This window comes from Myxocyprinus asiaticus, chromosome 26 (genome assembly GCF_019703515.2).
Source record: "Myxocyprinus asiaticus isolate MX2 ecotype Aquarium Trade chromosome 26, UBuf_Myxa_2, whole genome shotgun sequence".
Lineage (NCBI taxonomy): Eukaryota > Metazoa > Chordata > Actinopteri > Cypriniformes > Catostomidae > Myxocyprinus > Myxocyprinus asiaticus.
Window position 1 is genome coordinate 9,556,832 of NC_059369.1, and position 25,474 is coordinate 9,582,305.

A 25,474-nucleotide genomic window follows, 5' to 3' on the forward strand; every position below is an offset into this window, starting at 1 on the left:
AATATTGGGGATTTCTCCGCTTGAGCTGCGTGAGTTGAACATGCTGAACACAGGCAAAATGAACCGCTTTAAAATGGGGTAAAGGCATCATTCAAATGCATCCTACATGAGATTCATCAAAACTTCAACGATATTTATGGAACAACTTACATCTGCACAGTGAAGCGATGCGCTAGTCAGAATATGCGTAATTGGTGTTGCGTAACCTGCATTGTGAATAGGCTAAACTGTTTCCATAAGAAACACGCTACACGCAATGTATCCTTTCACGTAAAATTAAGTCTCTAAAGCATGAAGAATTCAGAATACTTCTAAAAAAAATTGATACTTCAGTCTAGACATTCAGGAGCTCAAGTTTTTCCACAACAAAGGACATTATGTACATTTATACTGTATGTTTAATACAAGTTTGGTCGGTTACAGTTTGACACTTTTTTTTTTGTCATTTTACACATCAAGTAAAAGATTATTTTCATTGACTAAAATGTTCATTTTTGTCATAGTAAATCTGACTAAAATCAATGAATATGACGTTGAAATATTGACTATTTTTAAAGGACTATTTTGTCAAAAGACAAACTATGACTAAAACGAAAAATTAATCCTGGTACAGCCTCGGTTGATACAGCAGTTGAATTCATAATAACACTGTAAACTAAAACATAAAATGAGCAGTAATGATGGGGATAAAATATACTTTATTAAACATGAAAATAATATGCTTAAATATGCAATATAACAATGAAAAGAAGTCAGTTTCAGAAGTTGTACATTTGGTAAATATTCTCAGCACAATGTAGATACATCGTGATCGGTAAACACACAGGGAATGTTGGATTCATAAAAGCATGACTACCCGACCAGACAACATACTGTATCCAAGTATTATAGCAGGAAAACAACTTCAAACAGATAACAGATAAACATTCATCCAGACTGCAGTGATGCTCTTCTGAACTGTGACAGCCACTGACTCTTTCAGTGTAGAATACTTCTTTCCTGTGTTTACGGACATGATGTAATGATGCAAGGAGTAACGACATAAGCCAGCGATTTTGTGCCAAATCCGACCCGACAGCTCAAAATACAAATCATTTTTATAGGCTTACCGAAATGAATCGGTGTAAGGTAAGGACATTGTTTTGAACACTGATTGTTTATGTACTTAATCAATAATGGCAATTTGTTCATTTTTAACCCAAAACATTTTACATAGTGCAGCTTTAAATAAAAACATTGGCATGTTGCCTTAGTGTTTCTTAATTAAGTAAACACTGATTCATGTTTATTTAATTATTCAGATAAATAGTCATACTAATAAAGAAGTAGCCTAAGTATTAAGTAAACTAAGAACATAGTAGGCTAATGATAAATAAATAAAGAGCTGTCAGTGGCTTTCTTTTCAATATTGTTGTTTGATATACACTGGCAGCCAAAAGTTTGGAATAATGTACAGATTTTGCTGTTTTGGAAGGAAATTTGTACTTCAATTCACCAAAGTAGCATTCAACTGATCACAATGTATAGTCAGGACATTACTGATGTAAAAAACAGCACCATCACTATTTGACAAAAGTCATTTTTGATCAAATCTAGACAGACCCCATTTCCAACAGCCATCACTCCAACACCTTATCCTTGAGTAATCATGCTAAATTGATCATTTGGTACTAGAAAATCACTTGCCATTATATTATGTAAATCACGTGCAGTTGAAAGCTACACTATATTGCCAAAAGTATTCGCTCACCCATCCAAATAATTGAATTCAGGTGTTCCAATCACTTCCATGGACACAGGTGTATAAAATGAAGCACCTAGGCATGCAGACTGCTTCTACAAACATTTGTGAAAGAATGGGCCGCTCTCAGGAGCTCAGTGAATTCCAGCGTGGTACTGTGATAGGATGCCACCTGTGCAACAAGTCCAGTCGTGAAATTTCCTCTCTACTAAATATTCCACAGTCAACTGTCGGTGGTATTATAACAAAGTGGAAGCGATTGGGAATGACAGCAACTGACAGTCAATCGCTACAGACCTCCAAAGTTCATGTGGCCTTCAGATTAGCTCAAGAACAGTGCGTAGAGAGCTTCATGGAATGGGTTTCCATGGCCGAGCAGCTGCATCCAAGCCATACATCACCAAGTGCAATGCAAAGCGTCGGATGCAGTGGTGTAAAGCACGCCGCCACTGGACTCTAGAGCAGTGGAGACGCGTTCTCTGGAGTGATGAATCACGCTTCTCCATCTGACAATCTGATGGACGAGTCTGGGTTTGGCGGTTGCCAGGAGAACGCTTGTCTGACTGCATTGTGCCAACTGTGAAGTTTGGTGGAGGGGGGATTATGGTGTGGGGTTGTTTTTCAGGAGCTGGGCTTGGCCCCTTAGTTCCAGTGAAAGGAACTCTGAATGCTTCAGCATACCAAGAGATTTTGGACAATTCCATGCTCCCAACTTTGTGGGAACAGTTTGGGGATGGCCCCTTCCTGTTCCAACATGACTGCGCACCAGTGCACAAAGCAAGGTCCATAAAGACATGGGTGAGCGAGTTTGGTGTGGAAGAACTTGACTGGCCTGCACAGAGTCCTGACCTCAACCCGATAGAGCACCTTTGGGATGAATTAGAGAGAAGACTGTGAGCCAGGCCTTCTCGTCCAACATCAGTGTCTGACCTCACAAATGCGCTTCTGGAAGAATGGTCAAAAATTCCCATAAATACACTCCTAAACCTTGTGGAAAGCCTTCCCAGAAGAGTTGAAGCTGTTATAGCTGCAAAGGGTGGGCCGACATCATATTAAAACCCTATGGATTAAGAATGGGATGTCACTTAAGTTCATATGCGTCTAAAGGCAGATGAGTGAATACTTTTGGCAATATAGTGTATTTGGTTCATTAAATGAAGCTTAACATTGTCTTTGTGTTTGTTTTTGAGTTGCCACAGTATGCAATAGACTGGCATGTCTTAAAGTCAATATTAGGTCAAAAATGGCAAAAAAAAAAAGAAAAGAAAAAAAAGAAAAGAAAAACAGCTTTCTCTACAAACTCATCAGTCAATCATTGTTTTGAGGAATGAAGGCTATACAATGCTTGAAATTGCCAAAAAAAACTGAAGATTTCATACAAAGGTGTACACTACAGTCTTCAAAGACAAAGGACAACTGGCTCTAACAAGGACAGAAAGAGATGTGGAAGGCCCAGATACAACTAAACGAGAGAGTTTTAGAAATAGACGCCTCACATGTCCTTCACTGAATTCTACACGTTCAACACCAGTTTCATGTACAACAGTAAAGAGAAGACTCAGGGGTGCAGGCCTTATGGGAAGAATTGCAAAGAAAAAGCCACTTTTGAAACAGAAAAACAAAAAGAAAAGGTTAGAGTGGGCAAAGAAACACAGACATTGGCCAACAGATAATTGGAAAAGAGTGTTATGGATCTTAACCCCATTGAGCTTTTGTGGGATCAGCTAGACTGTAAGGTGCGTGAGAAGTGCCCGACAAGACAGCCACATCTATGGCAAGTGCTACAGGAAGTGTGGGGTGAAATGTCACCTGAGTATCTGGACAAACTGACAGCTAGAATGCCAAGGATCTGCAAAGCTGTCATTGCTGCACATGGAGGATCTTTTGATGAGAACTCTTTGAAGTAGTTTAAGAAGTTCTGAACATTTGTTTTAAATTGTAATAGTAATTTTTCACGTTATTAATGTCATGACTATACATTGTGATCAGTTGAGTGCCACTTTGGGGAATAAAAGTACCAATTTCTTTCCATAAGAGCAAAATCTGTACATTATTCCAAACTTTTGGCTGCCAGTGTATATTAGCAACATAATAAACAGCAGCAGATCTATTAGGCTGCATTAGTCTTAAGCAGAGATCCAGTATTTTGACAAATACCTGATCTGTTGCACGGGCATTGACCATAAAGCACATTTAACCATTTCAATGGTTTTCCCAAAAGCACTTGCGCCTCAAGGTAGATGCTGTCTATGGTAGATAATGTGTATTTCCACCTTGTTTACACACAAGATTTCACTCAAAACTTCAGCTTCATACTGAATAAAATGAATATTTATATGGATTCTATCAATGCATTTAGCTTATTCAAGAAAATCTCTACGTTTCCCCACACTCTTGAGTCTGCTGTCTACACGGGTGCTTTTTTCCATCTGCGCGGGAGCAACATCTGAAGTGTAGTATCACTTGTGCAGCTTCGAGAGAACATCGGAAGTACCACTTCATCAACACCAATCCATAAGTTATCTTTTAACTCGTATCAGCAAATCTGAAATATCACCCATGAGTGAAACCAATTATTTTTACAAATATTAACTAGGAAGACCACTAGAAGACTTCTGTAACTTCGTTACAGATGTAAGATTAAGGCTGGGAAGTGTTGTTGTATTTAATTGCAAGCCTAATCTTGTGAAAATTATGTGACACTGGCAGCATTTTTCCAAAATGACATTACATGGTTCATTGCACGTTTCGCACAGTTCTGAGGTGAAATGTCCAATTTGTGTATGAACTGATAATCTGCTGTTTTACTTGGGAGATAAGGGAATAAAAGTAATTTTTCTTGTCATGCCTCTAGAAAGCTGCCACGATACGTACAATGAGCCATGTAAACATAATTTTGCAAGTAACATGTTTCTATGATATTTTAATAAAAAAAATTTACATGTCCACAATCTTCTCTTTCAGGATTCCGGAGTTTAAACCCCCCTCTCACCATCGTTCGGAAGACTTTCGAATCGACAGAAAACCCGGACGACTTCCTTCCGTCGGTGATGACGTGTGTGAACTACCTGAAGCTGCCGGATTACTCCAGCATTGAGATCATGCGCGAAAAACTGTTGATTGCTGCGCGTGAGGGCCAGCAGTCTTTTCATCTGTCTTGATCTCACCTGCACCCTCTCACTCAACAAATGGCCTTCAATCAGCTCACCGCAGAACCACACAAATCCTGACTTCTTCCTTTAAAGTTTCTCTTTCATTTCGCCCCATTTTTCTTTTTTAAACAGCCACATTGAAATATGTACAGCCTTCTTGTTTAAAGAAAAGCAGCTTGCAGAAACTAAACGATAGAAAACATAAGAGACTTGCTTTTGACTCCTGAAAGGGTGTTATGCAACTCATCAGATAAAAAAAAAAGGAAACAAATAAACATTTTTTAAGAAACATTTAAAAATGAAAACACTTGAGAGCAGATTATAAAAATATATCAGTAGTTGAGAGATGTTCAAGCTGAAAAAAGAGAGAGAGAGAAAAAAACAACTTGGGTGACATTTTAAAACTTGTATTGCTGTCTGATGTATCAAGAAAAAAGTGATGTTTATTTTCTCTCCTGGTGAATGACATCTTCACTGTGTTCCAATTGGGGAGGGGGCATCCATCAAGCAGGCAAGGGTTCCTATAGCTCCAAAGATCATTTGTACAGACAAACATTTGCAGATTTTGCTTAAACAACACATTTGATAGAATAGCTGTGTGCTCTCCTGCCTGGTTTCCCCTTTGTTCTGTATTATATATCCCCTAGTCTTGTTGCATTTTGGTTCCACTTCATTTAATTTCTCTCTCCTCTCGTGCATCAATTTTTTATTTTATTTTTATTTGAGAGAATTTTTTTGAATGTGTAAGAGAGTTCCAGTTGGTTGAATGCGGGTAGTGTTGGAAGTGTAGTATCTTTATTATCAAATTATTATAATTAATATTATTGTTTTCTTTTCTTTTTTTTAACCCAAGTTGAAATGTTTTTCTGGCCGGCATTGCGCATCAAGTGTCTGCTCTATGTTGAAAAGATGTATCCATTGTGTTGAAAAAAATAGACTTCTATATGGATATAGTAGTGTGCCTCTGCTGGACTCTTGGGGACTTGAGGTCTTATTGACGAGCCTGCTGAAGCTGCTCGGCTGGTGAAGTCGGGCTTTGATCCCGTAATGTAGCTGAGCACAAGGAATTCATTTAAAAGAATTGGCTGATCTTATTTTATGGTTTCATGGCCAGATTGCATTTCAAAAAAAAAAAAAAAAAAAAAAAAGGTTCCTTAAATGAAAAGTTTATATGCAGTTTTCACACCCAGTTTGAGGTGGGATTGTCTGCTTAAATATTATTTTGTTTTTGTTTTTTGTTTCTATTTGTTTTTTCCTCTTGCTGTAGTTTATTTTTGCACTGCTGGCTTGGAACAAACCGTGGTGTGCACAGCAGTCTGTGACCAGGAGGAGGCGCCACTGTGTGCTCTCCTGTCCTTATTGTTCATGTGCTGGTTTCTAAGATCTGCAATAATTTGCTGCATCAGGTTCATGTTTTTACCTGAACATAAATAAAGTAATTGTTTGACTCAGTCTGTCCTCTTACTGACCCAGCAGCAGTTACAAACACTTGGCTTTGGTGAATATATATTGGTTACTGCCCAGTTTTTAGGCTTATATTTAGGATCTGCTATGTAATGTGTTGTTCAAATTGCAATATAAGAATGGTAGTCTGACCTTTTGCTGATTTTAGGACCACAAGATGTTTGGCAGAATGAAATCTCAATCTGCATTCATTAACATTGGCCACATTTATATGCACTTATGAAAATGGTTTATTCCAGTGTTTTTTCTGAAATGTCATGTAAACGAGAACACTCTTTTCCTTACCATTTAAAGCCAAAAGTTTGATTTTGATGCGGACTCTCGGCGTCTGCGTACAGTCGAACCATTTAACGGTGCGGATAATACACAGGCTGTTGTCGCATGCATGCTACGACTGCTATGAGATGCCGGACAATTTCTCTTCAGGAGTTTAGACCCATAAAGGTGTCTTTATTTCCTTCGAGTTATACAAATGCAGGCATCACCTCTTGCCAACCATTTTTGCCTTCGTCTCCTGCTAATTACTAGCGATTACATCATCTTCGTGCGTTTCTTTGTGACAGCAATGGCTCAGATGTGAGTATTGCAACCTTGTGGATCCACTATTTCATGCAAATAATTCCAGGCGCATGCGTATTCTGCGCATTCAAAGACGCGTGGTTAGAAAAATCACACTGCACGCATTCAGTGCTCGAGTTCTTTGCTGTTGAATAGATTTGCATCACGCGTCCTGTACATTTGCTTTTCCTGAACGTGGAAGTGTTTCATGATTCGACTGTTTTCAATTTCCGGGTCTCCAGTGTTTTCACTCGCATCTGCGTATATTATTAGCGTATGTAATGTTTAAGGTGTTACATTGGTTAAAATTTTCTAAAAACATGCTGATACTTCATAGAGTTGAGATGACTGTTTTTTTTATAGACCATGCCTCACCTGAGTGTGTAGATGACATGAAGCGATGGTCCGAGGTTAGTTATAATGATATCATTAATTATTCTGCATTATGACAGCAAACAATGGTTCAAATTGAGACTGAAATTAATTTTTACACCAGGTAACACTTACATAGTAGGTGTTCTCTGGATCACTGGTTTTGGCAGTTTTTATTTGGCATCTTGAGACCAGGAATACAAAACGGGCAATTAGAATCATCATGGCGCTGCCCAGTGGTTGACCAGGAAAACTGTGGACACTTTAGGCTTAAGGGATAAAGAGGAAGCGGTTTAACACACTTGGGTCTCTCCTGGCGAACGTGGCTTACATGTTAAGCGCCATTGTTACAGGATGCGTCCGACAAGTCAACACAGCAGAAATAATTAAATATTTCTGTGAGAACTGGGAAAAGCACATACACTATAAACTATACCCATTTATACACATCAAATGTAAAATATCGACTGTCCCTCACATTCATGTATATAAGTACGTTGGGGGAATCCCGGAGTTTGATGTAAGAGGGGAAACCCCACTACTGCAGTGCAATTCTGCTGCAGGTGGCGATGGAAAGTTAAGGAAACTAACACCGCGACAACTCTGGAATATCTGGAAAAAAAGTGAAGCTACGGAGTATAAAATAGTGAAGTCTTCCTCGGATCCCACGTTTTTAATACAAGCGTTGCAGGGAAATTACGTGGAGAAAGCTGCATACTGACTGAGCCGCATGTATACGAGATTAAAGTGTAACCTTTACAAAAATAGAGAGTTCACTGCAAACTTGCCGCAACTTTGCCATGAATTTGCCACAGATAATCTTCACATGCAATTGAACTTTGTGGCAAACTTGCGGCATATTGTCCACTGTTGCCAAAGGTTTGCTAGAGGTTCACCACTACCGGTAAAGAGCTCCCATTTGCAGCGAATCACAAGCTCATTTGCATGTGAAAATAACGAGCGGCATATTTGCAGCATGTTTGCGGCTAGTTTAGATATTTTGTAAGGGGTGCGCCGCTTGAACAGTGCATGTAAATGGGAATGCCACTTTCTCACGATAAACCAGTTTCTGGTGGTCATGTAAACGTAGTCATTGTGTGGAAAACGATACAATAAAAGTGAATGGTGACTGAGGCTGTTTGTCCCTAACATTCTGTCGAATGCTCATTTCCACGAAACAAAGTCATACAGATTTTGGAACAAAATGAGGGTGAGTAAATGATGACAGAACTACCCCTTTAACAGTAAGCTCACAGTTTATCTTTTTAGGGAGATGGAGAATATGTTATTTTTGGTGAAAGCTGTTGAGAAGGGTCCTTGGGTCTTGCATATTCTTTAATTCTACAGAACATTCACTACACAGAGGGCGCTCTTGGTTGCATTTTATCTTGTTCCACGAGGTGAAAGTGGAGCCACATCTACCAATATTTTAATTCATATGTTGCTTGTAAATTATTTTATTTTCTCAGCCTAACCACCAGCCAAACCAAGACCTCTTGGATAGTATGTAGGGTAGATGTAGCAGTGTTTGCCATTATATCTGAGGTTGTTGACAATCTGCCAACAGCCCTTTACACTTTACAGTATTGTATTCCCTTTAAGGGTTTATTAAGGGGTTCATTAATGACTAATTCACCATTTACAAATGCAATATAAATCACTGATATGCTGCTATAAAAACATGAATTAAAAAAGGTGACTGACTTGCATGCACTCCTTACCAAATGGTGAGCATTTTAAATTACATGTTATAAATGCTTAATAAATACACTTATTCACCAATTAATAAAAAAAACCCATAAATGCCTTAATTCGCGATTTGTCACAATGCAACCAAAATAGAAAATTATAGTGAGATTAAAAGGAGGGATTATGTCATGTTGCTACAGTTTACTTTGTGTTTCTATTCATGACTTTAATGACTTGACTCACTTGTGTTTTCACTTTCCTTGTCATGTTGATGTTGGGAGTGCTGTCCCAACTTACCTAGTCCTAGTTACCTAAAGTCCTCTTCAAAAAACACTTTTCAGCTCTTCATGCTCACTCACAGCGTATATTATATAATAAAGCCTGATGACCATTAAACCAGACTGGACTTTATGTACAGGTTTCTTATGTTGGAAACTTTTTTATAAATGGGTCATATTACATATTACATTTTACATATGTGTCCACTTTACATTAGTAAGCTATGAAAATGTACCTTAATGTTAAATAATGGCTCACTATTTGGCAGGCACTGAATTCTCTTTTCACCCTTTTTGTTCATGTTGTTATTAATGCATTTTAATGAATTAGTGTGCATTTGTAAATTACTTATTAGTCATTAATAAACCCTTAGCAAATGGAATTCAAATTAACATATTCAAGACCCCATGAAATCAAAATTAGAGTTTCTTTTTTATTTCTTTCTTTGGCTTTTGGGCCATGTCTTTTAGCTTTGAAGCCAGCTATGTGCTAGTGTGGTGATAGTAAAATGAAGCTTTCGGAAGCAATGGAGCTTTCATTACAAATGTATTGAACCCTTTGAGGCGAGCTCCGCTTAAACTTTGCTACAATTATCACATCTATGGAGGCGAAACTTTCCACCCTGATCATTAGAATGGATGATGTTGAAAAATGGGTCAAGTTTCTGGAGTTGGCTGAAAGAGAGCTACATGCTAACCTGCCTGCTTTCTAGGCTGATGTGGAACGGGTATGGGAAAAACTAGAGGATATGGAAAATCGGAGCAGACGTAATAATGTTTGTTTAATTGGAATCCCCAAGGGAAAGGAAGGTCAAGATATGGTGAGGTTTTTGGAGGAGCTTATTTCTAATTTGATCTACACAGCGGGCCACAGCCAAGGACAGACGTAAAACTTTTACATGCCCATGACAAGCTATGTCCTTCATTAAATCAGTGGTGTGAGTGGGTAATTTTGCCTGCACTCCATCAACAATACAGACTACATATCGTGCATTTTACTGATGCAGCCTGAGAGGGTTTGTTGTTCTGTTGTCTGTCCACTGGCTCCTGCCTGACTCTTTTTTTTTTTTTTTTTTCTTTGTTGACTTGCTGTTGAGCTCATTCGCTCACTTTGTGGGTTCAATGTTATTGTTTACTGGGGCCTATTAACTTTTATTTTATTGAACACATTTATGTTCAGTTGAATGGCATGGTTCATGTTGGGTGGAAAGAAAAGGAAAACAAACAAAATTAAAATAAATTAAATTAAAAGCTATTGGCCATTTCAATATGTCCTGACCACTTTGTGTAGAAGTTGAATCGGAAACGTCTGCAATAAGGGCCTGCCAGAGGCTATCAGTGACATAGCTCTTTATGTTACATTCCTTGTGTTCAGGGACACCCTGTCCTGTAGAGTCATCTGTGATAAAAGTGGGTCTAAGGGCTATTGATTTGTCCATTTTACCACATTTGCCGAGGGCCATCAAGAAACTGGATGGCCTGATGCTAAATGACAAACATGTGTCTATGCCAATTCAAGAGCAACAAAGGAGTGTCGGTCAGAACGAAAGGCCGGGAAAAAAAACGATGTCAAGAGCTCAAGACCTGGATTCAGCCTCTATGTCTCCATAGGACTCGTCACCAGTTCCAAGGTGATGGAGAACGGGCGCAGCAAGGGATTTGACGCCTTCTCGTCCATTGAAGCTGCTACATAAGCTTTGTCTGTGATGAACGGCCGTGTTGCACTTTCCTGGAGCTTAGAGAAGAAAGAAGAGCAAACTGACCAAGTCAGCTCTGCACCGCCTGACATCATCATTGAGAAGATTGTGGAGGAAAGCTCAGAGATGGCATCGGATCAGCAGGTGGACGACTCCAGGCAACAGTCATCATCGTGGAGACCCAGGCTCAGAACTGAGGAAAGTTGTGATTAGCTCCTCAACCTGGTGCATCCTCAGACTCTGGGCGCTGAGACAAATTCAGCACTGAAGATCCTGTAGTCAGAGATCTAGCAGTGCAAAGTTTTTGTGTGCAAGCAAAAAAATGTGCGAGAAATAATACAATTCTGCAAAAAGTTTGTGTAAGAAGTCTTTGTGTTCAATAAATATATCTTTTTACTTCAAATGCAAAAACAAACAAATCCTTATTTTCCAAAATTTTTACTAAAAAAAAAATCCATCTTAAATATTTGAAAAGAGAAAGTGTGCCTAATCAAATGACAAGGCTGTTGGTACAATTTCACACAAGACTTGACACAAGAGGCGCTACTTCAGGTAATCAACCAAGACATGGTTAATGGCCCATGGCAATCTAAACTGACTTTTAATCATGTACAGGATATGAATTATAAATATTGACATTTTAATTTTCACTAGTCATACTGCTAATTCTTGATATCAGGAAAGGATTTACTACTAGTAAAAGTGCTATTTTTTCACAAGTAATTAGGTTTGCACCAGTAAATGCTTTAATGCTTGATATAAAAGATTATGTAATTACTTGCAGAAATACACATTTTTGATACCAAAAATGGAACTTCAACATGTAAAAACAGTTTTTCACAATGATCTGTTATTCACATTTATTCAAAACACAATTACAGATATACTGTATAATTATTTTCTTACTATGCCAGCAGCGTATTTCTTACTAGTGAAAATTATATTTTTTTTAGATAAATTATTGATTGAGATTACATTGTTGTAGTGCAAATGTCCATTTCTCAACAACAGAATTACAACTATTTGCCAATGCTATTTTTATAAACACCAGCGTACTTTAAACATGCCTTGGTTAAACCGTTACCGAAAAAGCCAAATTTGGACCCAACCGATTTCTCATTTTAGGCCAGTTTCAAATCTACCTTTTACTGCAAAAAACTGAGAAAGTTGTGTTAGATCAATTACAGAGTTTCTTGGAAAGAAACAGCGTTTTAGGAAAAAGCATAGTACTGAATCGGCTCTCCTAAGGGTTTTAAATGACATCTTGCTGTCTGTTGATACTGGGGATTCTGCAAATATCCGTTTACCTGGTATAGATAGGAAAAACTGAAGTAAAAAAAAAAAATAATAATTTTGCCTTCAGAGGCAAATCTTGTTAAAAGGAACATTCCGGATTCAATACAAGTTAAGCTCAAGCGACAGCATACAGTGAGGCCGAGAGAGCTGGCAGCAGCAGGGGAATGGCCTCGGTGGCCGGGGACTCACAGGGGTCGGAGGTCAAGGCGACAGGGACTCAACCAAGGGAGCCACAGCGGTGGGGGACCCCTCCATGCGAGCTGCAGCCTCGTAGAACCCTTCCAAGGGAACTGCAGCGCCGTAGGACCACATTGGTAGCTCGAAGACCTCCCAAAAGTGGATGAAGGCATCAAAGGATTGAGTTACCTTACCTCCTCGCCACCAGATCGCGGTTCCCCACTTTAAGGCTTCCGCAGTCAAACGGGATATGATACAAGCGATCTTCGCTCGCTGGGGAAACTGTGGAGAACTCTGGAACAGGAGAAAACATTGGAGGAATCCATGGCACTCCTTGGCAGAACCGGAAAAGTCGGAGTGGCCAGTGGATGGCGAAGAGTTTGAACCAAAGGGTCAGGAAAGGAGTTAACAGGGGAAGCTGCTGTAGTTCTGGTAGCACTGACTAATGACGGGGAGGTGGCAACAGGAACTCTTCCTATGGGATGCAGAACATGTCGAACGACAACCCCAAAAGGCTGCATAACTTGTTTATGAGCATCATGGGGTTGTTGCAGGTAATTGGATCCTGCTGGGTTCATTTTTGCAGGTCTAGTCTTCTTTCATGAGCTTGGGGAAGACAAAACACAGCAGATGAGGGTGAACCCAAGTGCAGGATCTTTAATGATGATGCCGGAGAATATACAGGAGGGAAACAACACAATAAATCCAACAATAATGAAGACAGAGAACAATAACAAGGATAAAGATAACACTTAATTATAACAGGTGAAAGCTAAGTGTGTTTTGGGCTGTGTACAACAAAGAGACTTGACAATGATTGAAGGGAAAGGGAGAGAATAAATAGAGCCATGATGAGGGGTGACTGGCAATAGGAGGTGCTGATTAGCTTATTAGAAGCTTTGTGAGTAGGAGCAGGTGAAGGCAGATGAGGGTGTGGGTGTGACAGTTACATTCATGACGATGTAATGTCAATAGACCCTAAAACCTTAAAACGACTGTAAAAATTATGATTTAAACAACTTTACAGCTCAAATAATACATTAGTTTTAATAGACAAATTAATGTACTGTAAGTGCTTTCATAAAATTATAAGCTTCACATTTCTGACTTTAAACCCTCCAAAAATTGGCTCCATTCACTTCCATTTTAAGTGCCTCACTGTCACCCAGATTTTGTTTTTTAAAGAAAAGGAGGGGCAAGTCAAAAAAAATTTTGTAGTTAGCAATATTTTGCCACAAATGCTGTCGATTGAGCTGAACTTGTACTGAACCCAGAATATTCCTTTAAGGCCAGTGATTGTGATGTATTCTGGTAAAATAATGAATTAATTCTATCTGCAGAGCATAAAGGTAAAGTATAATTTAATAACTATCCCTAACCCCTTGTCACATCCCTTCATGTCACCACTCCTTCATGTTCATGGACTCTTAGTTTAACCCCTTCATGGACCTTTTATGTTGTAGTTGTTCCCCACACTACAATTCCCAGCAAGCACCATCATCATTAGTTTCACCTGTTCTCCATCAGCGTTCACAGCTGTTCCTCCTGTAGTTTATTCCCATGCCTGTATATATTCCCTCCTGTTTCCTCACTCTTTGGCTGTGTCTCGTTTGGAAGGATGCATCCTCCGGAAGTCGCATTCGTCGGCCGCATACGTCATCGAATATGAAAAGCGAGTAGGACACTTCGAATGCAGCCTTTAAATGCGACTTTCTTTCACGGGAATTCCGAGTATGCATGAGGTGGGCACTGACAACCCACAATTCTTTGTTTCAACAGAAATAGCTTAAAAAAAAAAAAAATTACGCCAATTTGCCCGTAAATATGATGTTCACACGCAAGGAATGATAATTCCCAAGTTGAAGTACCTCAGTAGATGGGTGCAGAGTATATAATATGTATAATTATATTCATATATAATTAAAGTATTAGACTAAAAGTACACCTGTAAAATCTATTTTCTTTTCTCTCTACATCATTATAACTCTCCTAAAATGTACCTCATACGTTCACTTCCAGAGGGACTTTGTTCCCTTCTCACTCAAAGCGCTCGCGCTTGTTAAAGAGTGGCGTGCTGTCATAGCAACCATGTTACGATCCGTTTCTGTTCGTCCTACGAAGGCCGTCTCGTTTAAACAAGACTTGTTTAAAGGAGGACACTCGGTATACTGCAGCCTTCAAAGGATGTGTCCTACCTAGCATGCAGCCTTCCAAACGAGACTAGTGTTGTCCATAGTAGCACTGAAGCGAAGTTATTTGTATATTCTTCATTAAATATTGCATTTGTGTTCACTAACTTCTCTCTCCTTGTTCACTGCTGACACACCTATAGTTCAGTGTAAGGATCAGTTTTATACATTTCAATTGCATTTTTAAAGATTACTGAATTCAGATTGAGGCAAGTTTGTTATGAATTTTAAATGCTTAAATCTTAAAATTACGATTTATTTTTGTGTGTATTATCATGCTGACCCACTATAATAATAAATCATGTATTTCAGTAGCAGGGAAGACCGTCAGTGGAAAAGGAAGAATTAAGAAAGGACGAAATAAAGAGGATAAATCAGTGGAATGAAGAGAGGATGAAGGGTGCCATATAAAAGGATCAAATCTGTAGCACGTTTGAAATAAATACAAACGTAAACGTGTTCTAAATTGATTGAAACAAAGTTGTGAATCTAATAAAAAAAAATTTAATTGGTTTAATTGATATATTTAGACTAAAATTGGTGTTTCTGACAACACTTTGACAATAAAGGTGTCCCAGTTTGCCAGTAATGCTTGGAAAATTATGATTTGCGATGGATATGTGTTTGAGGAAGCATTTGAAGTTTTTTAAATTTTTTTATTTAATACTTATTTTTCCCCTGACAGCTACTAGCTAACTATAAACATATGTATATGTTGTTCTACAAGATTCTCGTCAAACTGTTTCTGCACCATAACAGCAGAACACAGGTGTCTCTAGCAGACATCTACTGCAGGACTGGTGTAATACATGCACCTGTTGCTGAATGTAACACCTGCACGGACCACACGGCGGCGGAATGAGTCGCAAACTGACTGTAAATAAAACGTCCTGTGGGAGAACTTAGTAGAAAGAGCGAACATCTCTCGTTGGACTATTTCACAAACCACGTCTTTCGTCTGCTTGTTTTAACGGTCGGTTCTGGAGACACGGAGTTGGTGGACGGAAAAGTGGTGAGTGAACTTGAGGATTTTAAGAGCGTGTTATTTGCACACATGATGCTTAAAGGAATGTGTCGTATCGGCTTAATGCTCCATTAAATGTAAGTCAGGGTCTGCGAGAATGATCCATCTGCGCTTGCAGTAAAGATCTCTTTCAGTTAGGTCAGGCTTGCTCAAGGAGGCAAGTACGAAATGAACATAAAATAGTTTTCTTTTGCTCAACGACTGTTTATACAGAGCTACCTCGAATTGTGCATCATGTGTTGGGTATGCTTGAATAACACAAACTTAAAGATTTGACGCCAGATGTATCAGATATATTGAATTAATGGGTATCGATGTGTTAAGTGTCCTGTCACTGGACGTTGAAATTGCGTCGCGAATACACAAGTGCAATGGCGTGCAAACGATATCGATGCGAAATGAACACTATGTTTTGGACTACTATAAAGAAACTACAGAAGTAGAATAGTATGGTAGTATCTATTCCGAACATAACTATCATTTAACGAATTAAAGTTATTAAATATGGATAAAATGTCAACGATAACTCGCTAACTACATTTCGGGGTGCATATTGTTGGTGATTAGAGTGGCTGTGATATTTAACATCTCTTTTGAAGGACAGAATAAACGAAAGAATCGTGTGGCGAGGTTTCCGCGCGCATAACAACCAGTGAAGTATATACAGAACTGGATTGCTGACACAACAGTAAACTACCTGCAGGAGGTGAAGCCACCGGAAGTGTTCGAGCGGCCATCTTGGTATGCCCAAACTCTCATAGAGCAGCAATGACTGACAGGCGAAAACACCCCTGTTTCACCATCTCTGACCTGCGGAAATGACAGTTGCATTTCACTCTCTAGTGACAATCATGTTTAATGTTTAATTAGCTTGTTATGGATAATATTCCTTATGAGAGAGAAGATATCCACGAATCGCGATGTCAGAGCATTCACCTGTCCCTGTGTTCAGTCTATCAGTGCACAATGATCACCAAAGGAAGTGGGAAAACTGTCCACAAGTTGTAATGTAAGTAGGAAAAGCTGAAATATCTGCTTGTTTATGGTGACGATACTTCCTTATCCCTGAAAGGGACTTTAAAAATGTCAGACCGGGATTTCTAAATCGCATTAAATGCCCGGGATTTGCTTGTTTTCATATTGAAGTGCTCTCTATAGTCATACATGGATACATGTCATATATACGTGTTCGTTTGCCATTTGAACCTAGTGTATTAGTATAATTAACCAACTTTGCTTTGTGTGTCTCCCTCCATTTCTGCGCATTCTGCTGTAGATGCGCATAACTTGCTCGGGCTTTCAAGAAACAGGAAAAATTCCTGACTTTAATTACATGTGTAGGATGTTTTTTTGTAGGGATGTACATGCAGATTTCAGATTAAAAAAAAAATCGGTGATTAAATGACTAACGTTTACCCGCTGAAATGAGATGATTTCCTATTAAGACAACGGGGACATTGGAATGTTTGGGTATAGAAATATGGCGGCGCAGTGGCTACACTGTTATGATGTCATGAGCAATCCAGTTTTATATATATCAGTGATTCCAACGAGTGTTACGGAGGCAATGCCATCTGCCACTGAAAGCGCATGTCTGGAACATACACCGATCAGACACAACATTAAAACCACCTGTACACCTAATATTGTGTAGGTCCCCCTTGTGCTGCCAAAACAGCACCAACCCGCATCTCAGAATAGTATTCTGAGATTATATTCTTCTCAACACAATTGTACAGAGCGGTTATCTGAGTTACCGTAGACTTGGTCAGTTCTAACCAGTCTGACCATTCTCTGTTGACCTCTCTCATCAACAAGAAATTTCAATCAGCAGAACTGCCGCTAACTGAATGTTTTTTGTTTTTGGCACCATTCAGAGTAAATTCTAGAGACTTGTGTGTGAAAATCCCAGGAGATCAGCAGTTACAGAAATACTCAAACCAGCCCATCTGGCACCAACAATCATGCCACGGTCAAAATCACTGAGATCAATTTTTTCCCCATTCTGATGGTTGATGTGAACATTAACTGAAGCTCCTGACCCATTTCTGCATGATTTTATGCACTGTACTGCTGCCACACAATTACACGGTGCCAGACAGGCTGGTTTGAGTATTTCTGTAACTCACCCAGTGAGTGGCAGTTCTGTGGATGGAAATGCAGAGGGAGAATTTGAATGAGAGAGAGAATTTATTAATACATAATTTTGGGTTTAGCCATATGCTCGAGGCAACATTTAAATAAATGTCCAAATTAAACACTCTGGACAAGGGCTGCAACAACGAATAAAATCGATAATTATCGATAATGGAAATTATCGACAACGAATTTCATTATCGATTAGTTAGAGTAAGCACAGAGAAGCCCCGTCAGTGATGTCACTTCACAGCCCAGTTAAAAATGGGTTGCATTATGAAACTCATTTGAAAAACAACGGAGACAAGTTGTAGTGGAAGAAACATGATCCAAGCTGTCCAGCACATGAGAGGAATTTATAAACACTTAAAAGATGATAATAATCATACAGATTAATGTGGACCGGTTGCTGCATCAGGTGTGTTGACATAGTTCTTGTGCTGTTTGATGCGCGAGAGTTGTTTCTCTCCAGCGCATCACTTACATTTTACTGCTATTTTCTATGTTTTATAATGTAAACAGGTTATGAATTCAAAATCAGCCGCGTATTTCGCAAAACTGTTTGTTCGTATCACACGCGAGTCTCCATTAAACTTTAAAGAGCAAGCGAGCGCGTGCATCCGCATTGGGATGAAACAACACTGCATAAGATATTTAGGTTTTTTAGAGAATGTATTTTTAACATGTGTATTTTGTCTTACTGTACTGGCAGAGTTTTTATAGTCAAAACAAGTGGAAAAAAATCTACCAGTGATGAAGAAGTAATCCAAAGTATTTAGAATATGTTACTGACCTTGAATAATCTAACGGAATACATTACAAATGACATTTTACAGCATGTATTCTGTAATGTGTAGTGGAATACATTTCAAAAGTAACCCTCCCAACCCAGCACGTCCTGGATTCGAACTCGTGACTCCAGGGGTGGTAGTCAGGGTTAATACTCGCTGAGCTACCCAGGCCCCCACGTAAGTGTCTTTTAATGTTTCCAAAGCCCGAGGATTTTGAATTCTTTGACACATTGTCCTCCTAGAACAGTTATGAAACAGTGTATCGATCTCACCGGTTGATATCATTAAAAGTGTTCAAAACTAGCAAAGTACGCCGAGCCCACCGTTCACCTATCCGATCCTCGCATGGCGTCACGTGACTCGAAATATATTCTTTGATTGTAATCTTGACCAACCGTTTTTGAAATGTTGGTATTTTTCCTTTAAAGTAGATAGGAGCTGCACTGTCATGACTGGAAATAGTCTCCTGAGAGCATTCCAAAGATGGCCGACAGTGGACTGACTTGCTAGAAAGACTTTGGATATACTCGGTACTTGTTAGTGCACATAAATCTGCACATTTGTAAAGTACAATTGAGTAAAGAGGAATGGCTTAAACTTAACAGGCTCCAAGTTCACCAGAGGTAAAACTAATCACCCTCATGGTGACTTCACTCAAATCACAACTACAACAAATCATCCAGCTACAACAAAACAACAAAAATAGTCATAAGAAGTAAAACTAAATACATTTTCAAATAAGAATTATTATTTTTCTACATAAATTCCCTTGTTTTGACCAAACATTTGACCACTTATGGGTATTCCACACAGCCACAATTTTGTACTTGATAATTTTTTGTAATTAACATTTTTATTGATTCATATGCACATGACAGTGGAAAAAACTCAACACATATATAAAGAATCAACATTTTACATTTAAACCCTACTAATACAATCCCAACCTGACCCCTAATGAACACCCCTGTGGTCCCACATAACACACACACAATCCACAAAAAAAAATAAAAAATAAATATATATATATATATATATATATATATATATATATATATATATATATATATATATATATATACACACACACACAAATAAATAAATAAATAAAATAATAAACATACATGATTAAACTAAACTACACTCTCCACATCCCCTCCCCGAGAGTCCCTCCAAAATCATTTTTTTAGCAAATTATTCCCTAAACCCCAGCCTTCTACTTACCGCCTCTTCAAATGCAGCTACCCTCCCCATTTCCACACACCACTCCGAAAAAGAGGGTTTCCCACTTGACTTCCAACCGCTTAAAATTACTTGCCTGCCGATCATGAGACTGGTCAGAACCCAATTTTTTATGTGATTATACCCTAAATGCATGACCGCCCCATCACCCAAAATACAGAGTCTGGGACAAAGCAAAACCTGAGTGTTCAAAACATCACACAAATACCTCTAAACCCTCAACCAAATCCTGGATCTTAACACACCCCCAAAAGACATGGGTAGTGTCTCCAATTTGTGATTGGCATCGCCAGCAAGTGGGTGTGTCTTTAAGACCAAGCCTATATAATCTAGAGGGGGTCCAATAAAATCTATGTAAAATCTTAAATTGCTTAAGGCGAACCCTTGCATCTCTAGATACAGACTTGACATTTGTAAGAATCTTAGTCCACACTCCATCCTCCAATACCAAATTCAAATCTTTTTCCCATACTCTCTTGAGAGAAGTCAAGGCTCCATCCCCCAGACTCTGAATTAGTAGGGAGTAATACACTGATGCTTCATGGCCTTTTGCAAAAGCAGCAATCACTTCTCCCAAAGCACCTGCCGCTCCCAAAGCACCTGCCGGGGGGTGCGTGCCACTCCCAAAAATAGTGCAGAGTAGGTGGCGAAGCTGTAAATACTTATAAAACAGATCTGGGAATGCCAAAATGTTGAACCAAATTTTCAAAAGGTCTCAATACTCCACCCTCATATAAGTCACCAAGTGCATTAACCCCCCTCACAATCTAATCTGACCAACAAAAAGGGGACTTATTAATACATAGTTTAGGGTTCAGCCATATGCTCGAGGCTGCGTTTAAATAAATATCCGAATTAAACACTCTGGACACTTTTGTCCATATCGAGTGCAAATGCAAAATAACGTCTCCGGCTAGTTTGATTGAAAGGCTTTGCAGTGGCGAGATAGGGGCAAGAACTTCCTTTTCAATATGAAACCAGGGAGGGGCTCTCTCAGGTGGAAGTGACCGATGAGCCAAATGTCTAAGACCGAACGCATAATAATAAAACAAAATCTTGGTTAGGCCTAACCCACCAGTGGTCAATTGGCCTATGTAACTTATTGAAATTTAACCTGGGGCGCTTACCATTCCAAATAAAGGACTTCGCTATGCTATCAAATTGCTTGAAATAAGAGAGGGGGACATCTACGGGGAGAGACTGAAGCAGGTAGTTGAATTTTGGAATACAATTCATATTAATAACATTAACCTTCCCAATCATCGATAAATGTAATGAAGCCCACCTGCCCACATCGCTCGAAAACCTTTTTATTAAAGGGTCAAAATTAACTCTAACTAAATAAGACAAATTTGCTGGGAATAAAATCCCCAAATACTTAATGCTCTGTTTGGGCCACTGGAAGGCGCCCGGCTGGAAAGCCGTTTCTGGGTAGTATGCTGTCAGCGCCAAAGCTTCAGATTTAGACCAATTGACTTTGTATCCTGAGAACTTGGAAAAGGAATTAATAATTCTGTGGAGGCAAGGCATAGATCTAGAAGGTTCAGAGACAAATAATAAAATATCATCTGCGTAAAGCAGAAGCTTATGCGCCACACCTCCCGCTGTCACCCCTGGAAAATCATCCTCCTTTCTTATCGCGGCTGCTAATGGTTCCAGGGCAAGACAGAACAATAATGGGGAAAGAGGGCAACCCTGCCGAGTGCCCCTATTCAGAGTAAAATAATTTGAAATTAATCCATTTGTTTGTACCGCTGCTACAGGGTGTTTATAAAGTGACTTAATCCAACCAATAAATGTACTCCCGAACCCATACATTTCCAAAATCTTAAAAAGATTATCCCATTCTACCATATCAAACACCTTTTCGGCGTCAAGTGAGATGGCAACGACCGGAGATTGTTCATTCGCCACTGACCACATGATATTGATGAGACGCCTGATGTTATCAGAAGAGCTGCGGCCCTGAATAAACCCCACCTGATCTATATGTATAAGAGATGTCATAACTTAATCAGTTAGCCAAAATGTTTGACAATATTTTTACATCTAGTTGGATCAGGGAGATTGGATGGTAACTTTTACACTCGCTTGGATCTTTGTCTTTTTTAAGAATCAGACTGATCCGGGCTTGTGTCATGGTTGGAGGAAGTTTTCCCTTCTTTAATGATTCAGTATAAACTTCTAACAAAAGTGGAGCCAGTTCTGTAGCATAGGATCTAAAAATTCTGTGGCAAAACCATCTGGCCCCAGAGCCTTGCCTGAAGGTATGGACTTAATTACCTCATCAAGCTCCTCCAAGGTTATCTCAGAATCAAGAGAGTTTTTTTGCTCAGTCTTCAGTTTAGGAAGATCTAATGGTTCCACAAAGTTTCTTATATCTTCATCAATAGACGAAGGCGTGGAACTATAAAGATCAATATAGAATTCTTTAAAGGCATTATTAATATCAATGGCTGTGGTTAATATTTCACCTCACAAATTTGTGAAGCAAAATTACATAACAGAAAATACTTTGTAAAATAAACCCAGTCAATAAGAATGAACACAAAGAATGTGTAGATTCATTCACAGAACTGTCTCAAAGGTGTGATCTTCCACAAAACAAATTCCAGCTGATATAAAACCGTTCAGATTCCTCGGACAGACAAACGAATGTTCCGTGAGCCGGCTGTTATGAGTTCAGCGGATGACGTAATCATTCCAATGTTCCGTTAAAAAAAACTAAAAACAAACTACAGCCAGCAGGAGGAATAAGCACGAAGAACAAACTGATTAATCCACAGCTGTTCCAAAGGAGTGTTATTCAATAGAACAAGCTCCAGCCGCTAGGCGGAACCAATGCAAAAAGAAACAAAACCGGCATCCCGGTTCCCCGGGTGATCGAGTCAATTCACTCGGAGGCCGCAGAAACATAAATACCATGACTTACACAATTCGTAAGCTTTATAAAAGACATCCTTTGTGTGAGCATGTAGATATTTTGCGGTCATCCGTAGTGTCCACTCTCAAACTGGCAGGGAACTTCAATGCAAAAGTTTCTTTAAGGAAAAGTGTAATTCACAAAACAAGCTCCAGCCGCTTGGCGGAGCCAACGCAAAAAACCCAAAATGTCGCCCAGCTTCCTCAGGAGTAAGTACAGCAAGTTGACCCACTCACATGAGAAACATCCAACGGTTTACTCAGTCATTGATTCTATAAAAGACATTGCCAGATTTGGACATGTAAATACTTTGTGACCGACCTTCGTTTCTATTCTCAGTTTGGCCGGAAACATCAGAGCAAACGAGATCTTTTTCTGATGTAAGAGTTTCTTACATTCCTTGAACCGATTGCGTTTCTCTCTTGTCGAGTTCGCAAAGTCCGGGAACAAGAAAATATTATGGTTCTTCCAAGAAAGCTTCCCTTTACTCCTCGCCTGGCGCAACACAAGATCTTTATCGGATGATCTCAGAAATCTGGCCAGAATTGATCGGGCCTATCTCCAAACGTTATTCCTGCGGCTTCTATTTTCAAGATCTTCAAGCTTTTCAAGGAGATGTTCCAAATCAACTTTGGTTGTGGGCGGATTAGCGGTTAATTCACTCTCCGAAGATTCCAGAAAATCGATTCGTGTTTCAACATCAGTCACTCTTGTACCTTACTCAGAGAATTTTATTTCCATCGCCGTAATCGATCGACGTATTACAGATCCTCCAAGTCAGCAAGAATCTTCGTCAACATCACTGACATGTTGGACAACTGACGCTGGATCTCCTCTCCCGCCGCGCCATGCAAATTGAGTCCCCGGTCTGTAGGCCTGTCGGGGCTTTCATCCTGAACATTTAAGTGTCTTTTAATGTCTCCAGAGCCCGAGGATTTTGACTACTTTGCCATGTTTTGCATCAAAGAGCAATTGTGTAACTGGGTGTATCAAATTCACCAGATTATAACATGAAAATAATTGAAAATGTAGCAAAGTGCGCAGAGCTCGTCGCTCACACGTCTGCTCCTTGCATGGCGTCACGTGACCCCTTTGTACTTGATAATTGAGTTAGCAGTACTCGAAGCCAAAGTTTAAAGAATGTATATATTAGAGTTATGATTCCAAAATATGACAGTTCAAATACTGTTTAATTAGGACCACTTATAGGGGTGTACCGATCGCTCTGCCACCGATCTAAATCGGCCGAACTTCGTCTTAAATCCGCGATCGGCCTATTGTGCGTAGATTTAGGGCCTATCCTTTTTGCAGCACGCAAGGAATCACACATACACTATAACTCTAATAAATGAGAGCTTGCTCAGCCCTTGAAGCATGACAGAGTGGCCTTTGGAGGGGGAGTTGTTGGCAATTCTAAGTATTCACGAATTTAAACTTTCAGACATGATGTAATTCACGTGTATGAATATTAAGTTGCCCATTTTCTAGAGTCATTATGGTAGTTATTCCGTTTCACAGTGAGCAGGAAGAGGATAAAGCTGCATATGTGTATAAAAACGAATTAAACCACAAATAAACATGCAAATACAAATCTGTGTACACGTGATGTAACGCGAGTCATGACAATCAGACGTTGTGTTGAGCAATATTGACTGTTTGAGCGATCATGAGCACTTTTAGCTTCACTCCCTTCAATATGAGCGCCCTGTGTCAATCAAACATGCGTGCTCTGCAGGTGCTCTCAATATCTTATCATCAGAGACTCATCTCAGATCTATTCTGTGAGGATCCCAATTTAAATCAGATTAATGTTGGTTACAATATAACTAATCACAGATATAACTGTTTAACCTTAAATAACGGCACTGCGGCTTCACACATTTGCTTAATAATTAGTGATTTGTGTTACAACAAGACGCCAAAGACAGTAAACAAATCATGGACATTAATGATTTCTCACTGGAGCAGTTTTAGAGCTTGTAATGGATATATTTTTCTTATTTTTGAAAGTATCTCTGCTGTGTGTGATGCTCTCATGGTTTTTACTGGTTGCCAGTATGTCACAATGACCTTTTGATATTGACAACAGAACCATTCATGACTGTTTTCAATACCAATAAATGTTAGCAATGCAAAATTAATGTCATTTTAATGTCATTTTGGTAACATTTAATGAAAAGGTTTAATTTCTTTAGCATTAGTTAATGCATTAGGTATCATGAACAATGAACAATATATTTTGTACAGCATTTATTAATCATAATGTTAGTTAATAAAAATACAATTGTTCATTGTTATTTCATGTTAGTTCATAGTGCATTTATGTGCTTTAACTAATACAACTTTTGATTTTAAAAATGTAATAGTATATGTTGTAACTAACATTTAAGTTTATTTGTTCATGTTAACTACAGTAATGTCGTTAAATAATGTTAACAAATGGAACCTTTTTGTAAAGTGTTACCATAATTTTACTGTGTGGGACATAAACAAATAACTGCATAATATAACTTGCAAAAGTGTGGCAACGGGCACTAAAAAAATCCGATCTTAGTGTTAAAAAAAATCTGAGATCGGTATTGGCCTCAAATTTCCTGATTGGTGCACCACTAACCACTTAAATGTTTTTATTAATGACAACTTTAGGTTGAGAGAATAATAGTAACTAAATTTTTTGGGTAGCCTTCCACAATCTTCTCACAATAAGTTGCTGGAATTTTGGCCCATTCCTCCAGACAGAACTGG

The 25,474-nt window shown here is 39.0% G+C and overlaps 2 protein-coding genes across 3 annotated transcripts in view; both read left to right on the top strand.

Annotated features, from left to right (window-relative positions):
* trip12 (thyroid hormone receptor interactor 12) overlaps nt 1–6,344 on the top strand; it is an 87,994-nt gene extending 81,650 nt beyond the window's left edge. For both annotated transcript variants that reach the window (XM_051656242.1, XM_051656243.1), the window contains one exon: nt 4,706–6,344. In XM_051656242.1, the coding sequence (XP_051512202.1) occupies nt 4,706–4,902 (197 nt within the window). In that variant the 3' untranslated portion in view covers nt 4,903–6,344. The remainder of the gene's footprint in view (nt 1–4,705) is intronic.
* A 9,174-nt stretch (nt 6,345–15,518) lies between these two features.
* Nucleotides 15,519–25,474, top strand: part of LOC127416750 (ventricular zone-expressed PH domain-containing protein-like) — a 212,719-nt gene continuing 202,763 nt past the window's right edge. The window contains exon 1 of the mRNA XM_051656286.1: nt 15,519–15,625. The gene's annotated coding sequence lies outside the window, so the exon portion shown is untranslated. The remainder of the gene's footprint in view (nt 15,626–25,474) is intronic.